The 22124-nt window shown below is 44.5% G+C and overlaps 2 protein-coding genes and 1 pseudogene across 2 annotated transcripts; 2 read left to right on the forward strand and 1 right to left on the reverse strand.

The window, feature by feature from the left end:
• Positions 1-3278: 3278 nt before the first annotated feature.
• On the forward strand, positions 3279-9308 carry LOC116677957 (NXPE family member 3-like; annotated as a pseudogene).
• Positions 9309-11211: 1903 nt separating this feature from the next.
• On the forward strand, positions 11212-15121 carry LOC116677956 (GLIPR1-like protein 1). Its single transcript, XM_032508108.1, has 6 exons — positions 11212-11477; positions 12448-12696; positions 12769-12881; positions 13622-13704; positions 14020-14046; positions 14217-15121. The coding sequence occupies exons 1-6, from the start codon at positions 11307-11309 to the stop codon at positions 14369-14371; spliced, it is 798 nt and encodes a 265-aa protein (XP_032363999.1). The 5' UTR covers positions 11212-11306; the 3' UTR covers positions 14372-15121.
• A 39-nt stretch (positions 15122-15160) lies between these two features.
• On the reverse strand, positions 15161-21491 carry LOC116677955 (KRR1 small subunit processome component homolog). Its single transcript, XM_032508107.1, has 10 exons — positions 21233-21491; positions 20361-20536; positions 19934-20068; positions 19149-19274; positions 17987-18070; positions 17391-17447; positions 16268-16438; positions 15987-16064; positions 15728-15824; positions 15161-15621 (listed from the first exon to the last, which is right to left on the reverse strand). Exons 1-10 carry the CDS (start codon positions 21378-21380, stop codon positions 15473-15475), a joined length of 1221 nt encoding a protein of 406 aa, XP_032363998.1. The 5' UTR covers positions 21381-21491; the 3' UTR covers positions 15161-15472.
• Positions 21492-22124: the final 633 nt, after the last annotated feature.

The raw sequence follows: 22124 nt of genomic DNA on the forward strand, positions 1-22124 counted from the left end.
TTGGCAAGAGACAGGTTGAAGATGTCTGTAAACTCCAGCGAGCTGCTCCGCACATGCCCTGAGTACGCGTCCAGGGATGTTATCGGTCCAGCAGCCTTGTGCGTGCTGGTCCTGCTCAGTGCTGCAGACATCTGTGGAGGAGAGTGTGATGGGGGGGTGATCAGCTGAGGGTTTGAGCTTGGTGGAAGTTTCTCTGTTGTCTCTTTCAAAGCGAGCATAAAGTCATTAAGCTCGTTCGCGTTGAATGAATCAGTGGCTGCGGGGGTGGAGTGAGTGGGTTTTGTAGTCTTGAGTCATGATGGCCTTCCATACATGCTGAATGCCCGCACATGCGTCGAGGGTCAGCGTTGGAGAAGTGTCCCTCTATCTCAGCTTGTAGCAGTGCTTGGCCTCTTGATGCCCCTTTTCAGATTTGCCCTGGATGTGCTATAGGCCTGTGCGTCTCCTGATCTGAAGGCAGTATTGCGTGTCTTCAATAGGAGTCGCACTTTCCTGTTCATCCATGGCTTCTGATTTGGGTATGTGGTGATCTGCTTCTGGGTTGTAACAGTGTCTATGGTGGTGTTAATATAATCCAGTACAGAGGAGGTGTAGCAGTCAATGTCCGTGTGAGAGCCACTGGTGGCTTGAGTAGCAAACGTACTCCGGTCTGTGTGTAGAAACCTTTCCTGAAGTGATGAATCTGCTCCTGCAGGCCAAACCTTGATGGTCTTCACTGATGGCTTCACGCGGTTGATGAGAGGTGCATATTGGGGGTGAGGAACAAAGAAAGGTGATCTGACTGTCCCGGGGGGGGAGGGGGTGTCGCGACGTAGGCTCCAGCCATGTTTGTGTAAACATGGTCTAAAGTTTTGTTTCCTCTGGTGTGACAAGAAACATGCTGGTGAAATTTTGGTAGCACTGACTTCAAGTTTGAATGATTAAAATCACCAGCAACAATAAACGCAGCTTCCGGGTGAACGGTCTGTTGCTTGATTGTGGTAGTCCAGTAGACAACTAGATGAACCCGGAAATGTTGAGTACACCAACGTTTTAATACAGATATTCAAAGTATGGGTCCCCATTATACATAAACTGCTGGGTGCTAATTTGCATATATGAGCAATTAGCATAATTAGCATTAGCATTGTCCATTTTGACCACATATTTTGCACTTTATAGCCAAGTTCTGCAAAAATTGTTGTAGTGGTTAAAAGTATTTCAAAGAGCTAATTCTCTTACAAATTTGATTTATTTAGGCAGATTCTGATTACTTTCAGGCCTGATTTTAGATTATTTTTATGGTAAACACAATAATCTTACATTTCAGAATCATGAGTGCTATTGTGAGGGTTGATGCATTGTTTTCAGGGTGGAGTGAAGCTGATCCCCTCCTGACACTTTGAACATTCAATGCTTTTTGGATAAATGATGAATCTTTGCTATGCATTTCTGGAGGAAAAGCATTGCGGCTATTTGACATAACTTGGATCCGGCTGTACGATCAATATTAATGGGGTGGCTCTTTAAGACACCCAATGAGATGACATCACCTAAGCCCATCACCGTGTGATAAACCCAACTATATACAAATATACACTATATACTGTACATGCCATACAAGACAGGTCCCACAAGTCGCTAGGCTAACGCTCAAATGTCTACCCAAGTTGGTCCGCAAGATCCAACAAGGACCCAGTTAACACCGCCAGATGCAAGAGTTAAAACCAAATTCAACCTAATTGGATGGGACTATACACTGAATTCTCACAGAATCACAACTGAATCATATCTTGCTGCTCAGTCAGACTTAGTGTCAGACTAGAGACTTAGTGTAATCCGCTCATCGCGGCTTCATCGGTTGCACTTTTGCCGAGCCAGGATGAACAGGTGGAGCTACGTCCAGTCAGGTGGAGATAGCCAGGATGAACAGGTGGAGCTACGTCCAGTCAGGTGGAGATAACCAGGATGAACAGGTGGAGCTATGTCCAGCCGGGTGGAGATAACCAGGATGAACAGGTGGAGCTATGTCCAGCCAGGTGTAGATAACCAGGATGAACAGGTGGAGCTATGTCCAGCCAGGTGGAGATAACCAGGATGAACAGGTGGAGCTATGTCCAGTCAGGTGGAGATAACCAGGATGAACAGGTGGAGCTATGTCCAGCCAGGTGGAGATAACCAGGATGAACAGGTGGAGCTATGTCCAGCCAGGTGGAGATAACCAGGATGAACAGGTGGAGCTATGTCCAGCCAGGTGGAGATAACCAGGATGAACAGGTGGAGCTATGTCCAGTCAGGTGGAGATAACCAGGATGAACAGGTGGAGCTACGTCCAGCCAGGTGGAGATAGCTGGGATAAGTGCACGTTCACGGCTTTCTCAAATAGACCACGTTATCGATCCCAGATTTCCTGATGCAGAGATGAGAAGACGCATGCGCCAGATGTTTCACCCAATGAGCAGCAGCTTCTAATGGACAGTAACGAGGAGCGGAAGAATGTAATATGGAAACTCAGGAGGAGGGGAAGAATATAATGTTGAAACTAACGAGGAGGGGAAGAATATAATGTTGAAACTAACGAGGAGGGGAAGAATATAATATCAATCAGAAAGGGACAACAACTAGAAAAAGAAGTAAGTGTCTTCAATACACGCTGTGAGAACATGTAAAACAATGTTCATGGTGTATTCTTCTGACAAGTGACCGCACCAGAATAAAAAGATGAAGAAGCGTCGTGGTGTTCCCGGTGTGATGAATGATAACTCCACTACACACGTCCTGTATATAGACCACGTGATTGGTCCAGGGATGTGAGACATTAGGCCGACATATTAAGGAGTAACACAAACTACCCTTCATTAGAGAAGGACAAGCAACAAGAACATGAATCATGAATGTATTGGTCTCTGATCAGTCTGCCATTGTTAGGCTGTCATCTGGGAATATCGCTACATTGAATATCCCGGGTTAATCCCTTATCCTGGTTTGTGCAACAGGCCCCAGGACTACAAAAGAAAGTAAAAAAACAGATAGTTGTGCTACTTCATCAGATTGCATAGGCCATGTGTTTATGTTTATGTTGCACAGGGAAAATGATAGGATCCCTGGGTATGAATCATAATGTTCAACGGTTACAGATACGATACAAATTTCCTTGGTGACTAGATTTAGCTAAGTTATTATTCTTATAAAGTCAAACGCAATTATAGTTCAAGGATTTCTCATTTGATTTTTTTGTAGCAATATAGGTAATATCCTTAAGTGTAACAAGGAGTCAGTTACCCCATTATTAATGTTTTCATTTTTTTATCCAGTACTGGAGGAAGTGCTCACGGTGCTAAGCTGCAGCCATAGATGAAGACTATGATGAAGGCCAGAGCTTGCATAAGAAGGAAGACCAGCACCCTCATCCTCTTTCTGGCTGTGGCTGTTTTAGTCCTTGTGCTACATTACATGGAAGTCTTGGAGGTGAGAACCTGGTTTTACTCCATTTTCACTGGATTCTTTTCCAATGTGCAACCAACGTGTATTTATTGGTGCTTTGTTAGTTAATAGCTTTGAGTGTATTGTCCCCATCTCTCTGTAGACCCCCAGCCTGTTTCAGCATGAGGTGAACTCCACCATCACCCCCCCGAGAGTTTTCCACTGACCCTGACGTGCATCTGGGCGTCTGCACCTTCCAGCCACTGTCCCTAAGGACGCTCTGGAGGAACGCCTCCTACTGGACTCCATTGCTTGGCCTGAAAATCCAGTACTGCCAACTAATCTTTCCGTGGAGCAGACCAGCGACCCAGCTCACAGCACCTTCACCATTCTCCCAGGCAGGGGGGGAGGACAGTGGCAAGTAGGGGATCAGCTGGAGGTTAGGATCAACATGTCTGATTTCCAGGGCCGTCCCAAGACGTTCGGGGGAGACTTCTTCCCGCCCGGCTGCACAACAAGCAGCTCGGTGCAGGTGTGGCTGGACAGGTGGAGGATCATCTGAACGGCAGCTACTCTGCAGTGTTCTCTTTGGTCTGGGAAGGAGCCGCGCAGGTGGAGGTGAGGCTACACACCATGCTAGACATGCTATGTCTATTCCACTATATTATTTATAATATATAATGATGACGATTGCAGATTTACCATTCAAATTTCAGAAACAACGGGATATTTTCATTTCAGGTTGAAGATTCTAATTGAGCCAAGAATAACATAAAAATAAAAAAATACATAAATATGGTAGTCATTTTCTATTCAATAAGCATCACAACCATACATAATGACATAAGTAAACTAAGTAAATTTAAGAAAGGTACTTAATTAAATTAAATAAAATACCGTAAAAAATGTAGCTTGATCAGTGTGAAATTTTACTTGTAGAATTATTAGGTTGACAGTCCGATGTTTTGTTTATCATGCTATAGAATAATATCTTTTGCTTACATGAAATAGTTATATACACATTTATTGTCCATGGCCACAAATCTCGAAACAAATTTGTTAGTGGGATAAATATTGTTGCATTTTATAATGTAATAATTTCTATTTATTGGGGATTAGATTTGTGTCCGACTTGATCCCGACTTGATCCCGACTTGATCCCGACTTGATCCCGACTTGCTCCCGACTTGATCCCGTCTTGATCCCGACTTGATCCCGACTTGATCCCGACTTGATCTTGACTTGATCCCGACTTGATCCCGACTTGATCTTGACTTGATCCCGACTTGATCCCGACTTGATCCCGACTTGCTCCCGACTTGCTCCCGACTTGATCCCGACTTGATCCCGACTTGATCTTGACTTGCTCCGATGTCATGCGCACGTCAGCAACGATGAGCTATGAGATATGTTTTCTCTCGTTTGGTGGGCGTGTCTCAGCGGGGTAACTTAAAGATTACATCTCACGACGGTATGTCAAATCTGAGGATTCACTCCCAAGGTTCAAAGACGTCCTCACAAATCTCTCAATCTTCTATCGCCTCTGCAGAGCTCAAGTTGGAATGTAAAAGGGCTAAATAGTTGAGCAGATGAACTTTTAACGTGTCAACTCTGGTTCTCTACCTATCGTTTCTATCTAGGTGACGCTGGTTCACCCTTATGAGGCCATCCCGGTGCTACAGAGACTAAACACCAAAAACTTTGACCGGCTTTACTTCAAGAGCGTCTTCCGTTCAGGCTCCATCTCTGAAACTACCATCTGTAATGTGTGCCTACGTCCTACCCAGCCGCTGTGCAACTACACCGACCTCCGTACAGGCGAGCCTTGGTTCTGCTACAAGCCCAAGAACCTGAGCTGTGATGCCAGGATCAACCACGCCATGGGACATTACAACCAAATCTTGAAGGCCACAGAGGAGAAGCTCTTCCAAAGGTGAGGGAGCACGTAGACAGGAGTGGCATTTTAAGTGACTTCTGATAAATACAGACATCTCCTTGGTGGGACCTTTCTAAAGTTTATTGATAATAATAATAAGAAACACTATATGGCAGAAGGGTGTTTTACAACATTGAGCACACCACAACCTTAAGAGCCAAACTTAAACGCACCCACTAAGTCCCATCTCTTGTTTCTCAGACAGCGTCAGTGTCCATGCAGTCTTAAAGAGCAGCTAGTATTCTCTGTGTCTTCAGCTGCAGGCTGTTGTACGTCCCAGTGATCCAGTACAACTACACTTTTAGCTGTCAGGATTTTAACCAAGACATTCCTGGTAAACAGATGCTCTGAGAGCTGTCCACTTGTGATCAGATTACTCAGGACAGATGTTAAAACCAGGCCAAAGCCCACTTTTAGACACACATTCATTATTATTTGCCACGTGGGGCAGCACAACAAGCTATTGACAGATCACCTTATAAATAAAGTTAATATGACTAAAGTGTTATCACACAGTGGCTTGTTTACGTCACCATTAGCATTTATTTGGAGTTGTGTTAATGCGTTCCGTTAAGATCGTTGTCCTCCTTTCTTGTAGTTCTGATGATAATGTTGTAGTTTGTGTAAGATATACTCATATACTTATAATGCATGCTTTTCTTCAGTGGTATCAACTTGAAAGTGTACATCCGGGCTTCAGGACCTGCCAGTGTCACCGTGTTGCCAAAAAAGCAAGGTGAAGCATCATTTTTACTACTTTAACTGCCAATTATAATAATTCAAGACTGAATGTGCTACAGACACTGAAAGTAGAACCGGCAGAGCAAAAACCTTTGGAAACAACTCACCCCTTTCGTCTGGCCAGTGTTCTGTAGAAGAATGTTTCAGCCCAATTTGAAAATACCTTTTCTCTGTACTGTGTGGAGGCAGCATTTACTATTTGCATCTACCAGTGCACTTTTAATACAAAATAACTGCCACCTTTCTCTTTCTAGAAGTTAGCTTGATTTTTGCTTTAGCTGCTATTATTAGGAGCTAGCAGACCAGTTTTCCACATTCAAACTGTGTATTTGCATTTGGATTCTCCCTTCCTCCCTTTTTTGTTGTTGTTCTCACATGGCTGGGCCGGTGCAGTTGAGGGTGGGGGGGGATTGGCTGAGGCGGGTTTCTCTACAAGGCACACCTTATCCTCAGCTTGTTGATTGTTCTCCACATCTAAACCGTGTCACATCTCCACTCCGTGCCAGATTATTCAGGGTGTGGCTCACTTCTACTTGTGTCTTAGTCCCGACCTCTCTGACTCTCGTTGAGGAAGTTCTTGGATTTGGATTTAACTGTTGTTTTTTCATGGAGTTTAAAACGCCCATATCATGCTAATTTTCAGGTTCATAAATGTATTTTGAGGTTGCACATTGTTTCATTTTCAAAAAACAAGTCTTCTTTCAAGTCGTCTGGCTCCCTTGGATCCGCTCCATGGTCATGCCTTTTGGCCTGACCAACGTCCTAGTCGTTTTCAAACTTGTTCATCTACCCAGATGATATCTTGATATTTTCCAGGTTCCAGTAAATCTGGCCGATTAGACTCTTTTCAGGTTGAAAATGGGCCGGAGCTTTGATGGGAACTTATTAGGTCACAAATTCTTTCTATCAAAAAGGATGACAAATGTGTCATTTGTCCAGCCCTAGCAGGTGCAATAACAGTGGACTCAGGAAGATGCCCATCTATAAACACCTGTGTGGGTGTTCAGGGCCTTTAAGGTTGAAAAATGCGAGTTCCATGTCACATCTGTCAATTTATTAGATTTTGTTATGGAATAGGGTCAGTTAAAGGTGGATCTGTCAAGATCCTGGCCGTGGCCGAGTGGCCCATCCCTTCCACTCGTAAGCAGTCGCAGAGTTTGTGGCGTTTGCCCATTTTTACAGAAGATTAATTCGCAACTAAAGCAGGGTTGCAGCCCCATTATCACAGCTCACCTCCTCTAAAGTTCGCTTTTTGTGGTTGCAAGCCGCTGACATTGCTTTTCAACCGTTGAAGCATTGGTTTACCTCTATGCCTATGCTCATCCATCTAGAACCAGCTCTCCAGTTTGTGATGGAGGTTGATGCCTTGTGTCATGTGTAATTGATCCCTAGATGATGTGTAAGTAAGTGAAGCTTGGCAAGCTGTAGGCAAGGAACCCGACCTTGGCATGAGACTGCTTTACTGCGCTGTTTGGATGTCAAATAGAATGTGAAAAGGTAGTAGGAGACTCAACATTGCCTATACATTTTAACTCTTTTTTTAATGCTACACTCATGTTGTTAAGAACATCGCAAATTTTTCTATGTTCTGCACATATATTTGTTTTTGTATTCACTATTTTATTATTTAATTCATGGTGTCAGATGACATGGTCGGCCACCAGAAACACTGCTGGAGCAGGGAAAGGGTTTGATGAAAACCGGGGTGACATTCACTCTTAGAAGAATGTTGGCAGAATTGGCGTAAACAACCGCAGAATAAGCATATTATATCAATATTATAAGTAAAAATGAGCTGCATAAGTTGCGCAATAAACTGCAGTTTTAAAGACCTCCTGTGACGAGGTCTCCCACCTAGACCTAGATATCCACCTTCTTGGACAGAGCAGTGGTGGAGTCTGGGGATCTGCAAGCTGGGTTTTTCTTGCGCTATTTTTTGGTCCCCAAACGGGACAGGGGACTTCATCCAATTCTGGGGGTCAAGCAAGTACCTTCACCCGGAGATTCAAGATGTTAATGGTCCCAAAGGTAAGGAAAACCATGGCAGGTGCCTAAGGTTCCATCTGACCCGGCCTATCAAGTCACAGTCACTCTCCTCTCCTGAAAAGGGACAGGGGGTCAGGTAGCCACACTCCTTGTTGATTGAGTGTCTTTGAAACCCAAGGTTATAACGTTTTCCTTACCTTGTTTCTCCTTGGTCCACCAGCCTACATAACGCCATCCCTATCCTTTATCTTCCTCTCAGGTCAACCAGAGGTGGAGAGCAGCATTGCCAAGGTTGGACCCTCTGGCCATTACTACCAGGGGGTTTGGCACGCACTAGGGGGCCCCACAGTTCGTCAGTTCAACACATCTGCCATCAGTCAGTGTCTGAAAGGCAAGGTGGTCCACATGTATGGGGACTCCACAGTCAGGCAGTTTTTTGAATTCCTCATCGCAGAAGTACCAGGTAGATGATCCACAGGTATTTATGGCAACAGTTGGATTTTGTTCACACTGCAGCTAAATCTGTTCCCTCTGTAATACTTTTAGGTCTTAAGGAGTTTGACCTGCACAGCCCGAGGCAAGCTGGACCTTATGTTGCCTTGGACTACGCAAACAACATCTTGGTGACTTCCCGTTTCCACGGTCCCCCTATCCGTATTGTTCCTGTCTCAACCAGCGAGCTTCGTTACATGGCCAATGAAATAGACGGCTTAATCGGAGGCCCCAACACTGTTGTAGTTTTTGGCATCTGGGCTCACTTTGGAACTTTTCCCCTGGAGATCTACATCCGGCGATTGCTGAACATCCGCAGGGCGGTGGTGCGGCTTCTGGACAGGGCTCCAGACACGCTGGTGGTCATCCGGACTGGGAACCCCAAAGTGATGTCACTTTCGGCGTCGCTAATTTTCAGCGACTGGCACACGCTGCAGTGTAACAAGGTGCTCAGAACCATGTTCAAAGGACTGAACGTTCACCTGATCGATGCCTGGGAGATGGTCATTGCCCACCACCTGCCGCACAACCTCCACCCACCACGTCCCATCATTGAGAATATGGTTAACGTTATCTTGTCCTACACGTGTCCTAAAACAAGCGGCTAGATGTGTGTTTACTGAGGTAAATATATGTATATATTATGGTTGTTTCAAGTTCAAGACCTTTATTTGTCCACAAGGGGTGATTAGTTTTGCTGCAGTTGCAAAGAAGTTGACAGTACATGACAACAAAGACGACAACATCCATTAAAAATACAGGATCAGACCAAATGGGGTTTGAAGTTCAACTTAATGTGAGGTGGACTACTTTACAATTTGTAAACTATTAGCACTCTACTGCAAAGCCTTTACAGACTGTGTACTATGCTTTTGACCCCATTTTTTCTGAAATCATGACTTGGTCTTAAACAGCCGAATTATTCACAGGTGTGCCTCAGAATGATGAATCCCAATGTCTTCTTAATTTGAAAGATTGCGGGCGCCCATATGTGGAGGTTTGCTCCTCGACGCAGCGGGCCCGGGGTTCGACTCTGACCTCCAGCCCTTTGATGCGTGTCATTCCCCCCCCCTCTCTCCCCTTTCATATCTTCTGCTTTACTGTCAAATAAAGGCCTAAAGTGGCCCAAAACAATAATCTTAAAAAAAATAAATAACTTGAAAGCTTGTGCCCGTTAAAGAATGACTAAGCTGTGTAGTGAGTGGTCTCGGGCACTGGCAGGGGGCCCCATAGCGCCCCCTAACGTGCACCCTGAATTTCTAAAAAAGCAACCATTTATCATACTAACTTTTGAGGGAACATGTGTATCATCTGGAACTCTATCAAGCTATTTTTAGTTAAAAAAAAATCACAAAAATTCAAAATTTAAGATATGGCAATTTTTGTGCGAAATTTCTCATTTTACGAAGACTTGTTTGAGGACTTTGGACTTGAATTTCTAAAAAAGCAATCATTTATCATACTAACTTTTGAGGGAACATGTGTATCATCTGGAACTCTATCAAGCTATTTTTAGTTAAAAAAAAATCACAAAAATTCAAAATTTAAGATATGGCAATTTTTGTGCGAAATTTCTCATTTTACGAAGACTTGTTTGAGGACTTTGGACCCAGGTAAACTCTCAAAATCTTGCAGCCATGTGCAGAATATGAAACTCTTTCCCCTAAATACACATTCAGGCTTTAGAGTGGTATGGTTGCCCTGTAGCGCCCCCTTAATTGTTATTTGCCCTTGGGCACATTTTTGACGGCCTCAATATGTACGAAAACTCACATAAATTGGCACCCATATATATATATATTTTTTCTTTTCTTTTAATGTCTCCAAATACTGTTAAAGGCCAGTTTCAGATTAGATTAGATTAGATTAGATTAGACTTTATTCATCCCACAACAAGGAAATTTTGTTGTCACAGCTGTAGCATTTTCTTCAATAACAGCAAAAAACAAAAACACACAAACAAGTAAAAACGCACAAGAAATCCAGGCCAACAATAGACAATGATAAAATGGTAGACTGAGTAAGCAAAATGGCGTCAGATAAAGGTGTTTTGAAGTGCCATGATACAAGAAACAACATTGCAGTGTAAGTGGCGTTAAGATTAAATTGAATGTGTAATTAGAGCAATGAAGCAAGAGTCGGTAGCATATTATGAATTATATTAACCTGGGACCATAAATATTGAAAAGTAAAAGTAAAATTAAAGATAAGCAGAAAGTGGGTGGTGTAGATGGGAGAAGAAACAGGAACAGAAACTACAACGTTATCATTATAAGGTGTCATTTTTGGTTTTCACAGTTTTTTAGAATTGGGGAAGTCTGCTGGTGAGTTGTGCAGACAATAATGACTTTTTGTTTTTTACTGTCCGTGAACAGCACCGAGGGAAAGTCACCGTTTGCCTTCTATCTAGTGACTGTGATCCTGTCGTTAGTTCAGATTAGTTCTGGTACACTGATCTAGATCTAGGAATAGAAGGACTCATGCTCTCTCCTATTGATTTGACAAAAACGCAGACTTTTAAAATACATCCATGTGGAAGCTTTTTAAGGAGAGAGCAGGTAGTTTCTCACCTATTTTTCTACCTCACTGCACCACAGTCCCCTGACTTCACTGTGCACACAGTGTGCAAAAGGCTAACCCGGCACCTACATCCTGTTCCTCATGCTTGTGACATTTCCTGTTTCAGTTCGACAGATGCTAACATAATTCATAAACGACAGCTCCTGCAGCGTTATACATTCTTTCCAGCATGGGGATTGTGGTGAAGATGTTGCTGTGGGCCTGGATGGTCCTGGACCCGGGGGTGTGTTCAGTCTCACTGCCAGACATCACCGATGGGAACTTCGTGGATGAATGTGTGAGGGAACACAACGGGGCCCGGTCCTCTGTCGGTCCGCCTGCAGGTGACATGCTGTACATGGTAGGCCTGATGCATACTTTCCCCCCCCCCCCCTCTCTCTCTCTCTTTCTCTCTCAGTATCTCTAACACATGACAGTAGTGCAGTGGTGAAGACTTCACCAACACAATGGGTCTATCATCTGATGGGCACGGGGTTAAACTGAAGTTACATTGTTGTGATGCTCGTAAAATGAAAATCATTTCTCATGACGTGGGTATGTGGTCAGCCCTCTATTGGTTTAATGCTGGTAGAGTAGTGCCTGAAGGATACATGCTAATGTATACTTTGGGGGTTGAAGTAAATCTTTTGCTTGAGGTTCAATTTATGAACATTGCCACACATATTTGCCACGCTGACTGATAGGAAACATCTTACAAATTCAGAGGAAATGTAACTCTTAGCCGTGTTGCGACATTAGGGTTAATTCTACGCTCCTTTGTTGGTTATGAAGTACTCCACAAAAGAAGACACTTATGAGACAGGAGTCCGTAGTACACGTCTTTTGACTGAACTGTATGAGTTCATTGTCCCGTTACTAACAAACTAGCTTCATTTTTTTCTTTATTGAATTCCATTTTGGAGAATCCTGTCAACAAAATACCACATGGCCTTAATGGCACAATAAAGAGAAAACATAAAAAGACTCTCAGAGTTATTGTGACAGGGCATAATGGAGGAGAAGGAGTTTTTGTTTGCAAGTGAAAAATGACCAATCACAAAAATGTGTGAGTCCCATGGATTACACAGTAGTATTAGGAGTAACCAGCACATAGTTTGGGGAAAATACACAAATGAATTCCATTTACCACCATCATTTTGGAGAGATGTTTTATGACCTCGTATTTGTTGTTCATGAATGAAAACTCAAACATAATAATACAGTAGTGAAAAAAATCAGACCACCATAAACCCAAACATGGAAAGCGATCAGCAGCTATTCTTAATAATGTTAAAACAGGATATGTAAATAGCTTACTTGTGTTCCTTCAGACGTGGGATGAGGGCTTGGCCATCACTGCGAGAGCGTGGGCGAGGCGCTGCGTGTTCGAACACAACATCTACCTCCGAGACGTCCGCCGCGTGCACCCCACCTTCTCCTCTGTGGGAGAAAACATCTGGACAGGCCACCCCCCGTCGTCGTTTAATGTGCGAAAGGCCGTGAAACGTTGGGTGGGTGAAAAGCAACACTATGACTACAACAGCAACGGCTGCACAAAACTCTGTGGCCACTACACACAGGTACGGGCCCACTACACAGTCTTTTCTGTTTGGGGTTTATTCGGTCTGCATTAACCCTTTTATTGTCCCCAGGTCGTGTGGGCCAGCACCTACAAGGTTGGCTGTGCCGTCCAGCTGTGCCCCAATGGGGTGAAAAGCTTTGGCCCTGAAGAGGGTGTCGTGTTTGTGTGCAACTATGCCACGGCGTAAGTTGAACACATCTACCAACGCAGACTCGGGAGTTTAGGACTTGAAAACCAGGTTCGGTTAGGCAAGGTTTCAGCCTTGATTTCAAGTGAAAAGCAAGCTTTAAAAGCTCAAAAACAACCATGACCGTACCCTAACCAGTTTCCATATAATTTGGCTGTGCCATAAGAGCTCCTTTGTCCAAAAACTATTACCAGACACATGAACTGTACCGTTGAACTGGGAACAAACACTAGTTTAGTGAGATTTGGGTTTTAAGTATGAAGTAACGGGCTGAGGGCTGAGACCCAGACAGGTTAGGGAAATCAGAAAGTGAAATAACACATTGTGGTCTTGGGTCCTCTCATGGGGATTTGTCAACAGGAACATAGAATAATGCCAGACCTCCATATATTAACCCTGCTGTCTTCCCGTTAACCATGGACTTGAAGTTTAGTCCAGATACTGGTTTGAAACCCTTGAACAAAATAAGTCAAATGCTATAAGATTAAATAAAACACCCAAAGATTCAATGAAAGTAATGTTGTATGAAATCATCAATGTTATTTTTGGACAATTTGGCTGAAAGAAATCCATATTTCTGATATAAAAGACTTGACCCGAGGACAACACAAGGGTTAAAGCAAACTACGTGACAGGTATATCTGCGGATTATGTGTATTTTTATTATTTGAATGAATGAACCAACAGTTGCTACCTGCAGTATGGTAATGCCCCGTTGACGGGGGTCCTTGTGCAGGGGGAACGTGAACGGAAGGAGACCTTATGAAGAGGGGGCAGGCTGCTCCGGATGTAAAGGGGACTGCGAGGACAACCTCTGCCGTGAGTACTCAGTCCACATTTAGTGGTGCAAAACATTCACGTCCTGATTTTAAACTGCGGTTTACGGATTTCACACATCCACGTTTTAGTTCTTGGCTTTTTGTGACATCTGAGATTTTAAGACCCGTTTATAACTACACGCTTAACCAAGCCAAGACAAAAAGCAAGAGCTTGGCCGTGTTATCTGCTTTGCTACTGAGAGAAGTTAACAGGCCATTTTACCAAAGAAAAACCTAGGAAAAGAATGAAAACGCTTGAGTGAAATGTAGCTGCTCAAGCGGCGTTTCAACCATTTCTGTCTTGCTGTCGTTGCAGGAAGTAAAGAACGAGATTCCCAGAAAAGTAAGTGAGAGTACAGTAGATAAGACTAAAGATACACAGACAACTTGTTTAATGAGTAGCTGTGGTTGGGACATGGTGTTGGGGAAGAAGAGCGTACCACATTCCACTGGATTAATCAGTTTAAACCGGGCTAGGTGTAAATACTGAAACCACTCTGTTCATGTTCCCAGGGTACAACTGGACCCCCGACTGGGACGCTGCTCCGGCCACCAGGGGCTCCGACTACGTGATTATTCTGGTGGTCCGGCCCACCGCCCTCCTCTTCACCTTCATCACAGCGTATGCAGTCCACCACTTTTACCCCGATGTATTCTGCTATGAATAGAGCACCTGCCGTGACCTTAAGAACACACACACACACACACACACACACACACACACACACACCACACCACACACCACACACACACACACACACACAACACACACACAACACACACACACACACACCACACACACACACACACACACACACCACACACACACACACACCACACAACCACACACACACACAACACACACACACACCACACACACACACACACACACACAAGGCTGCAATGAAGATGCAGGTTTTACTAACCCTTTCATTTTGTGGTCTATAGTCAGCTTCTAAGTAGTGAAAGATCTGTACATAAAGGTCAAACACTTTAGCAAAATAGAGCCCAGACCTCATCCAAGGCATTCCCCATCCCACAATGCATTGGGAATTTCCCCAGTCTGGAGCTCATTATACCGACACCACGCGAATGCAACATCTATTCAGAGATGTGAATGAAAGTGAAGAATATGTGGTGTTCCCACTCTTGAGCTTTGATCCACTCCAACATATAATGGGGTCTTACCTACCCATGATGCACTCTTCCACTGTTTCCCCATCGTGTTTACAGGCAAACGGAGGTAAAATAGAATCATGTCTAACAGTGACCTTTATTTTTGCATCCAAAGATGTGCTTTAGATAAACTGGACTTTAAATCTAACCACCAACAAATGTGGACTTTGCTACAAACCTGTATCTAGAGATATGATAAGTGAAGCCACATATACTTTACCTCTATATTAAGTTTGTTTTCATGATCAAAAAGAATAAAAGGTAACCCTACAAATATAAGCTCCAGGTTGTAAAAATCTTCCTTTAATTTGACATTTCCACAGACTGGGCCCTCCTGGACAAACCCTGTCCCTCTAAAGGACAGAATGATATCTTCTGACATGTAGAAATACTGAGCATCCTGGCCGAGGACTGGTCTCCAGATGGAAGGTTATACTGGGTTTATGAACAGGATATCCTAGTTCAATAAAGCAGCCAGGAGTTTGTGATGAATTCATTGCCTGACGTCCCGTCTTCCCGACCGAGTCCTGAGTCTGTCCAATAGGACTGTCCAACAAAAACCAGATCAACAATGCTGGTCTAAGTCTAAGGGGCTAGCCTTTGGTTTTGCTCTTTTTCTTTTTGCCAGTGGTGGTGCTGGTGGGGGGAGCCGGGTTCACAGGGGGAGCCCCCAGTTTCTTAGTTTTGGCTTTTCTCACTTTGTCCTTGATGGCTTCGATGTCCAGCGTGGCTTCTGTAGGAGCTGGGGCAGAAATAAGGGGGGGGGGGGGGGGGGGGTAGAGGTTAGCTGTACAGGTTTAGACCCATTGGCTTTGTTCTCAGGTAAACAGAGTTTCCCTTATTCCTACCTTTTGTGGTTTTCTTCATTAAGGGCTTTTCTTTAGGAGGAATGAAAGCTTTGTTCCTCTCTTCCTGCCTCTGGGTCAGCGCCTCCGCTTGTTTCACCTGAGAAAGAGGAACGACGACGTCACATCATTTCACACAGCCTCTCATGCTAACCTAGCGGCCTTTTAATGAAACTAACTAAGCAATAGAAGGACAGCTGGACTTTGTTATATTAATACCACTCATTGAACCCAGCAGGAGAGGAGTCCACCCAGTACTCACCTTGATCTCTTCCATCTTCTTTCTCTTTTTAACGCTCTCACGCAGGAAGAATTCTCCTGTGGCCAGCTCCTTGTCAACCTACAAACATAATAATCCACAGACAATCCAAATGAATAAATGGCAGTCTAAATAAATCGTACTGTGCATATTAGTCTCAATAACCCAAGTTATTATACCCAACCCTAATCATATTAAACAGTGGTGCCGGTACAGGTTATCTTCAGCCAGTACACTAATGTTACGGCGTTATTCAACCGTGAATGTTGGAATAAAGGTCTGACCGTGCTCTCCGGCTGTGCTGGGGGGAACGGCGTGTACTCCTTCTTCACTCTCTTCTTCTTGGGCTCCCTGCGCTTGGTCAGGTTCTTGTGGCGGAACTTGGGGAGGAAGCGTTCCCAGCTCTGAAGCCGTAGGTCGGGGTCTTTGGACAGCTCCCGTTTGATCATCAGCGTCTGGTGGTTCCAGTCGCCAGGACATGTGGAATGGGGGTGGTGGGGGGGGGGGGGGGGTGTAAAAGTAACAGAAATGTGATATTTTGGTGATGCACCGTCACGTTCACTCTGTTCCCAAGAATAGTAATCCCACATGAAACACTCTGGCTGTTACTTGTATTGAACAAGTTGTTAGACCAGGATGAATGAAGAACATTGTAACTATCCCAACCAGGTAGTGTATCAGTGTAATGGGTTAGGGTTAGGTATGAGTGTATGTATGGGTGTAATAGGTTAGGGTTAGGTATGAGTGTATGTATGGGTGGGTTAGGGTTAGGTATGAGTGTATGTGTGAGTGTAATGGGTTAGGGTTAGGTATGAGTGTATGTGTGAGTGTAATGGGTTAGGGTTAGATATGAGTGTATGTATGAGTGTAATAGGTTAGGGTTAGGTATGAGTGTATGTATGAGTGTATGTGTGGGTGGGTTAGAGTTAGGTATGAGTGTATGTATGGGTGTAATAGGTTAGGGTTAGGTATGAGTGTATGTATGAGTGTAATAGGTTAGGGTTAGGTATGAGTGTATGTGTGAGTGTAATAGGTTAGGGTTAGGTATGAGTGTATGTGTGAGTGTAATGGGTTAGGGTTAGGTATGAGTGTATGTATGAGTGTAATAGGTTAGGGTTAGATATGAGTGTATGTATGGGTGTAATGGGTTAGGGTTAGATATGAGTGTATGTATGAGTGTACTGAGTGCTGCAGAGCGTCTGTGGCTCCTTCAGGCCCTCAGCTCCGGGCGGGGCCAGCCTCGGCGTACCAACCCGGAGAGAATCACTTCAGTCAGGAGATCATGAACAAGGATGGAAAGCATCTTCACCGGGCCTGTCTGCAGTCTAACCAGTACTAGAGGGTCTGAGCTGTGGGGGGGCAGAAGGCTGCCCCAACTGCCCCGGGCTGTCACACGTTGGAACGTACCTTGATGTTGTAGATGGGATGAACGTTCTTCATCGTGTCCATCACCACCTTGCGTACCTGAACAATAGAAAAGAAAAGACATTGAAAAAATGCTTCTACATTTTCTTTCTTTGTGTAAAATTATAGTTCATAATTACGGGGAAAAATGTAATACTTGTGAAATAGATAAACTCAAATCAATATTATGAAATGCTATTCCACCCCCCTAACCCTAACCTCCATGTACCTGCCTGCCTCTCTAAAGATAGAGAGATTAACAGCTACAACCAGACTTACTACCACCCTGAGCTAGAGCAACAACAGAACCAGAGTTAAAGTTAGGCTCTTGCTTACGGCTTACTAACCCTGGTAGCAGTTGTTTAGCTTCCTTGCTTAAGAGAGGGGGGGTGTAATTGGCTGAAAGGTGGGGGGACAGTGATAACATAAAGACATTACAAGGGCTTTTCCAACACATGCTGGCCTGGCCCGGCTTGGTTTTTATTTAGAAGCTGCAAAAACAGAGAGCCGTTTCCAGAAGCATCTAAAACACTTTCTGTTAGGTTGTCAGTTTCTCCACCGTTCAGATCTAACAGTAGGCTCCTCTGTGAAGCTCCTACCTCCTTCAGCCCGTTGAAGGGCCCCAGGGCCGACACCGTGTTGCCCTGCACCATCACGTAGCAGTTGGTCAGCAACTCCAGCGCCTGGAGAAAAGGGACAGGAAGTCACGTGAATCATGTAGCTCATCACTTCAAAAGAACAAAGCTGTTAACAGGAAGGAGGACGGAACAGAAACACATACTGTGGCTTGGTAGAATCAAAGCTGCCACCTAGTGACCTGATTAGGTTAAACGTTTATGTATATATGTATGAGCAATGAGCCACTGTAAAGGTTGAAGAATCCAATCCTTCTCTGGCATGTCTACTGTACACTAACTTGCTTCGTTTCTTCTTGGTTATGCCTGAAGAGAGGGTTAGACGCTAAGCTGTGTTGCTTGTTTTTATTGCTGAGAATAGCATTTGATTATGCCCAATATCACCCCAAAGCAACAAGTGTTGACAGTTAAAAACTCCACATGCTTTCACCTATTCCAAGTCTGGTCCAGGTTCCATGGAGACTTGCTATCAAGCTAAGTCCTGCATTAAACTGCCGTTCCACTGCTCATTAGGGGCTTAGCCATAAACCTGGTTATGAGAGGAAGTCACCTGAGGTAGCAGTCTGATAGGGAATTCATTTTGATAAAGTCTTTTATTCCTTATTTCTTAAAGTAGTTTCTTAAGTAGTATAACTTTCATGCTTATTATGTGTAAATTTGACAAACTGTGTTTTTCTAGTTACTGCTGTTTAACACAGAGACGGTAAATGTCTTAGTTTCGAGGACAGCCAAAGTACATGTTGCACAAACTGTCTGCACTCTGAAAACTGACACTCTTGAGTGTAGACATAATAAAGATAACCACCGTCCAATGTATCCTTGTGTGTGTATAATAAAATGACTGAGCTGCAGAGAAATTGTTGAAGATCCTAGGAGCAATGCTGGTGATAGGTTGCTCTTAGGTTTTCTTCCCTTTTGTGGCAAAAGTTCTATAAACTGCTCACTACCGTCTGAGTCTCGTTTGTTGCCTTTACCGTCATTATTTAGTCAATTTAAGTGTCCTGAACCTGACAGTCAAACATTTTAACAAACACCGTCATTTAAAAGTAGCATCTCTGAGATGAGTGCTGCTTCCAGCAGGTCTGAGATGTGTTGGAGGACGGCGGGACGGCGGTGTGGGACTCACTTTCAGAGTGGAACCCTTGGGGCCGATCAGTCGCTGTCTTCGCTTCACGAAGCGCTCCCTGTTCCTCACCAGGGTCCCGATTTTGATGATGTCACACGCCATGTCATCCTGTAATATCCGCACCGCCTGGAAGCGAAAAAAACAGGGATGAAGAGAGAAACAAAAGCCCAAAATAATCAGAACGACTCCGTCAGCTCAGCTGTTGTGTTGGCACTGCCTTCACCAAGCATCACAGGTTTCTAAAAGCAAAACCAACCCCCCTTCAGAAACTACATCTACATACCTCACGCAGGGATGGGGATCTAGGGTTGGCTACATCTTTAATCGGTACAGGTACCTGAAGTGGTGTGTGTATGTAATGATCAGAGTCTTTATCGATACTGTTCTATTATTTGCTGGAAAGACTAGATGCCAAATTCTGAATCTTAACAGAACTATTATTGCTTTTATTGTAAAAAACTGAGCATGTGCCTGTTTGATTTCTTCGGTCTCTGACGCCGTGCTGGTTTAACGTGCTCTAAGAGCCAGTTTCCAGTGGGGAGACTAGTATTTACCTCTGGCTTTCCAGTTTGCGCACATATCTATTTTCAGACAAAACGTTCTATGATGTACTAGCCTCGACAGCAGCATTGATAAGCTCGACCCTTATGGATTTGAGGAATTTGGAATCGGGTCTCGAGAGATGTCATGTGCTGCAAAAACCTTCTTTTAGGGGTGGGTAGGAGACAGAAAGTGCCCCACCCCCCCCCCCAACCCTACATGACAGCAGTGCCTGGGATCAGGACCTGTTCGAACGGGACGCTCCTGGCCAGCAGCTTGATGAGGTCTCTGGCTCTCACGATGGCGTACGGGTCAAACGTTTTCTTAGTGGTGCACACCGTGATGCTTCCCTCTATCAGGTCCAGAGAGGCTTTGATGTTCTGAAAAGAGCAAAAGATATCCAGATTACTTTTAAGTAGCATTGTTTAAACACTGAGGTGTAAGTCATTTCCCCACCTTTGGTTCGCCTGGTCTCCCTGTGTAATAATGCTTGTATAACCTCAACCCTGCTATACGCAATCCAGTTATCATTTCCTTCAGGAGAACCCGAGCTATCAGGACACGCATGCTGCTAACATGTATAACTTGTTATGAGTTTTAAGACAAAAGAAACGACTGAAATGTCCCAGGAATGTATCGGATGACATAGAACGATGATGCCTCGGTACTTACCGACTCTCCTAAAGCCTTCTCCACGAGCGGCCAGCACTCCTTCAGGTAGGCCTCTCTGTATTTGGGGAAGAGGGTTGCAAAGCTGCTCTCCTCCAGAAGACCCCGGGGGTTGTCATCTTTGGTGAAAGCCGCCTCTTTCCATCCCTCGGGAACAGACAGCAGTTCAGACTCGTCCGCTGCAGGACACAGAACCACGGGAGGGTTAGACGAGCCAACTCAACCCCGTCCATGTCCCCCATCACTTCCACTACTGGCCTGTGGCTGTTTTAAGACTGAATGTGTCTTAGCTGTGGCACATGGTCTTTACATGGCAGCTACTCCAGAACCCAGAGCCTTGGTACAAGGCACTTACAGCTTCAAGACAAACATGGACAGAAAAAGATGTTTCCTAACTTTATGAGTTATCTGGCTTAGCGACATTGCAGGGGGAAAGGAAACATGAATTACTGGGTACTATGCAACAACCTGCGTGTTCCCACTGCCTGGGCATGGCGCAGTATCTGACGGTGCGTTCACGTACAAGCGAAGAGCACAGGGCTAACGTCTGTTCTAGCATCACTGCAGTGCCTCGGGGCATGCTGGGAATTACACTTCTGGGGGGGGGACAGGAATACTAATAACATAATATCACGTAAATGTAAAATGTTAGGTTGCTGTTGTTTCCCGTAGGGTGGACTCCAAACGAAGCCAAATAGGGTAAAAAGGGTTTTAAACACGACAGCTCACTTGTTAGCTCACTTGTTAGCTTAAGGCTAACGTTAGCTCATGTTTGCATTACACGCCAATTAGACGAGGAACTACCGAGGCTTTACCGTGAATGGGCCGCTGATGGTAAAATAATGGTGTCTAACTCGGCAGCAGCCGTTACATACCTAGGCTTTTAGTCTTTTTCCCTGTTTGTGGTTCACTCACGCCGCCTCCCGTCGTGGAGGACGCCATTGTTGTTGGAGGAAACGGGCTTCTTCTTCCGGTGTGGAGTTCACCGGCGGCCTTCATCCTCAGTGTTGGCGTGACCGCCATCTTGTGGAATTAGCTAGCTAGCATTAACCTCACCAGTCCTGCCCTCTGAAGCCAGACCAACACCTCCTGACCTCACTCCAGTCTGGTTTTCACTCGCACCTCTTTCCATTCAACGTAGTCCCAGTGTCACTTCCCCTCCTCTTTTCCAGTGTCTCCCTCTCATGTCCTAATCCCAGTGCTACTGCCACTCTTTGATCCCCCTTCTGATTTTAAGAGACTAATATGTGCATCTGATTTTTTTTTTTTTTTTAAATATCTTTTTTTAAAGCCATTTGGCTAGCGTGTCCACTCTCTCATCAGAATCGCCATGTGAGCAGGAACCTTAAGGAATGGGTTTTTTTGGGGGGTTATTCTATTGTATTTCCACAGGTAAATAAATCATTTGGTTTTCCCACAGGAAAATTGAAACATTGCCGCTGAACACAACAGTATAGGGCCATTCGTGACCTTTCCTCATGGTGTATACCTGTGTATCACATACAATACACCACGTAACAAAAAGCCTATACCCTTAGAAGACAACTATTAGTATTATGTAAGCATTTCCTTATTCTCGTTAGGCCCGTGGCGGAGGCCCCTGTATTCCCCCCTCACGTGTTTTCTGGAAGGTGTTTCACTAGTTGAAGCTGGAGTACATACGGTGGGGAGAACAAGTATCTGATCCACTGCTGATTCTTCCAAAGCATGTAGAGGTCTGGGATTTTTAGCATAGGTACACTTCAACTGTGAGACGCGGTAAAAAAG

This window comes from Etheostoma spectabile, unplaced genomic scaffold, assembly GCF_008692095.1.
Source record: "Etheostoma spectabile isolate EspeVRDwgs_2016 unplaced genomic scaffold, UIUC_Espe_1.0 scaffold00006241, whole genome shotgun sequence".
Classification (NCBI taxonomy): Eukaryota; Metazoa; Chordata; class Actinopteri; order Perciformes; family Percidae; genus Etheostoma; species Etheostoma spectabile.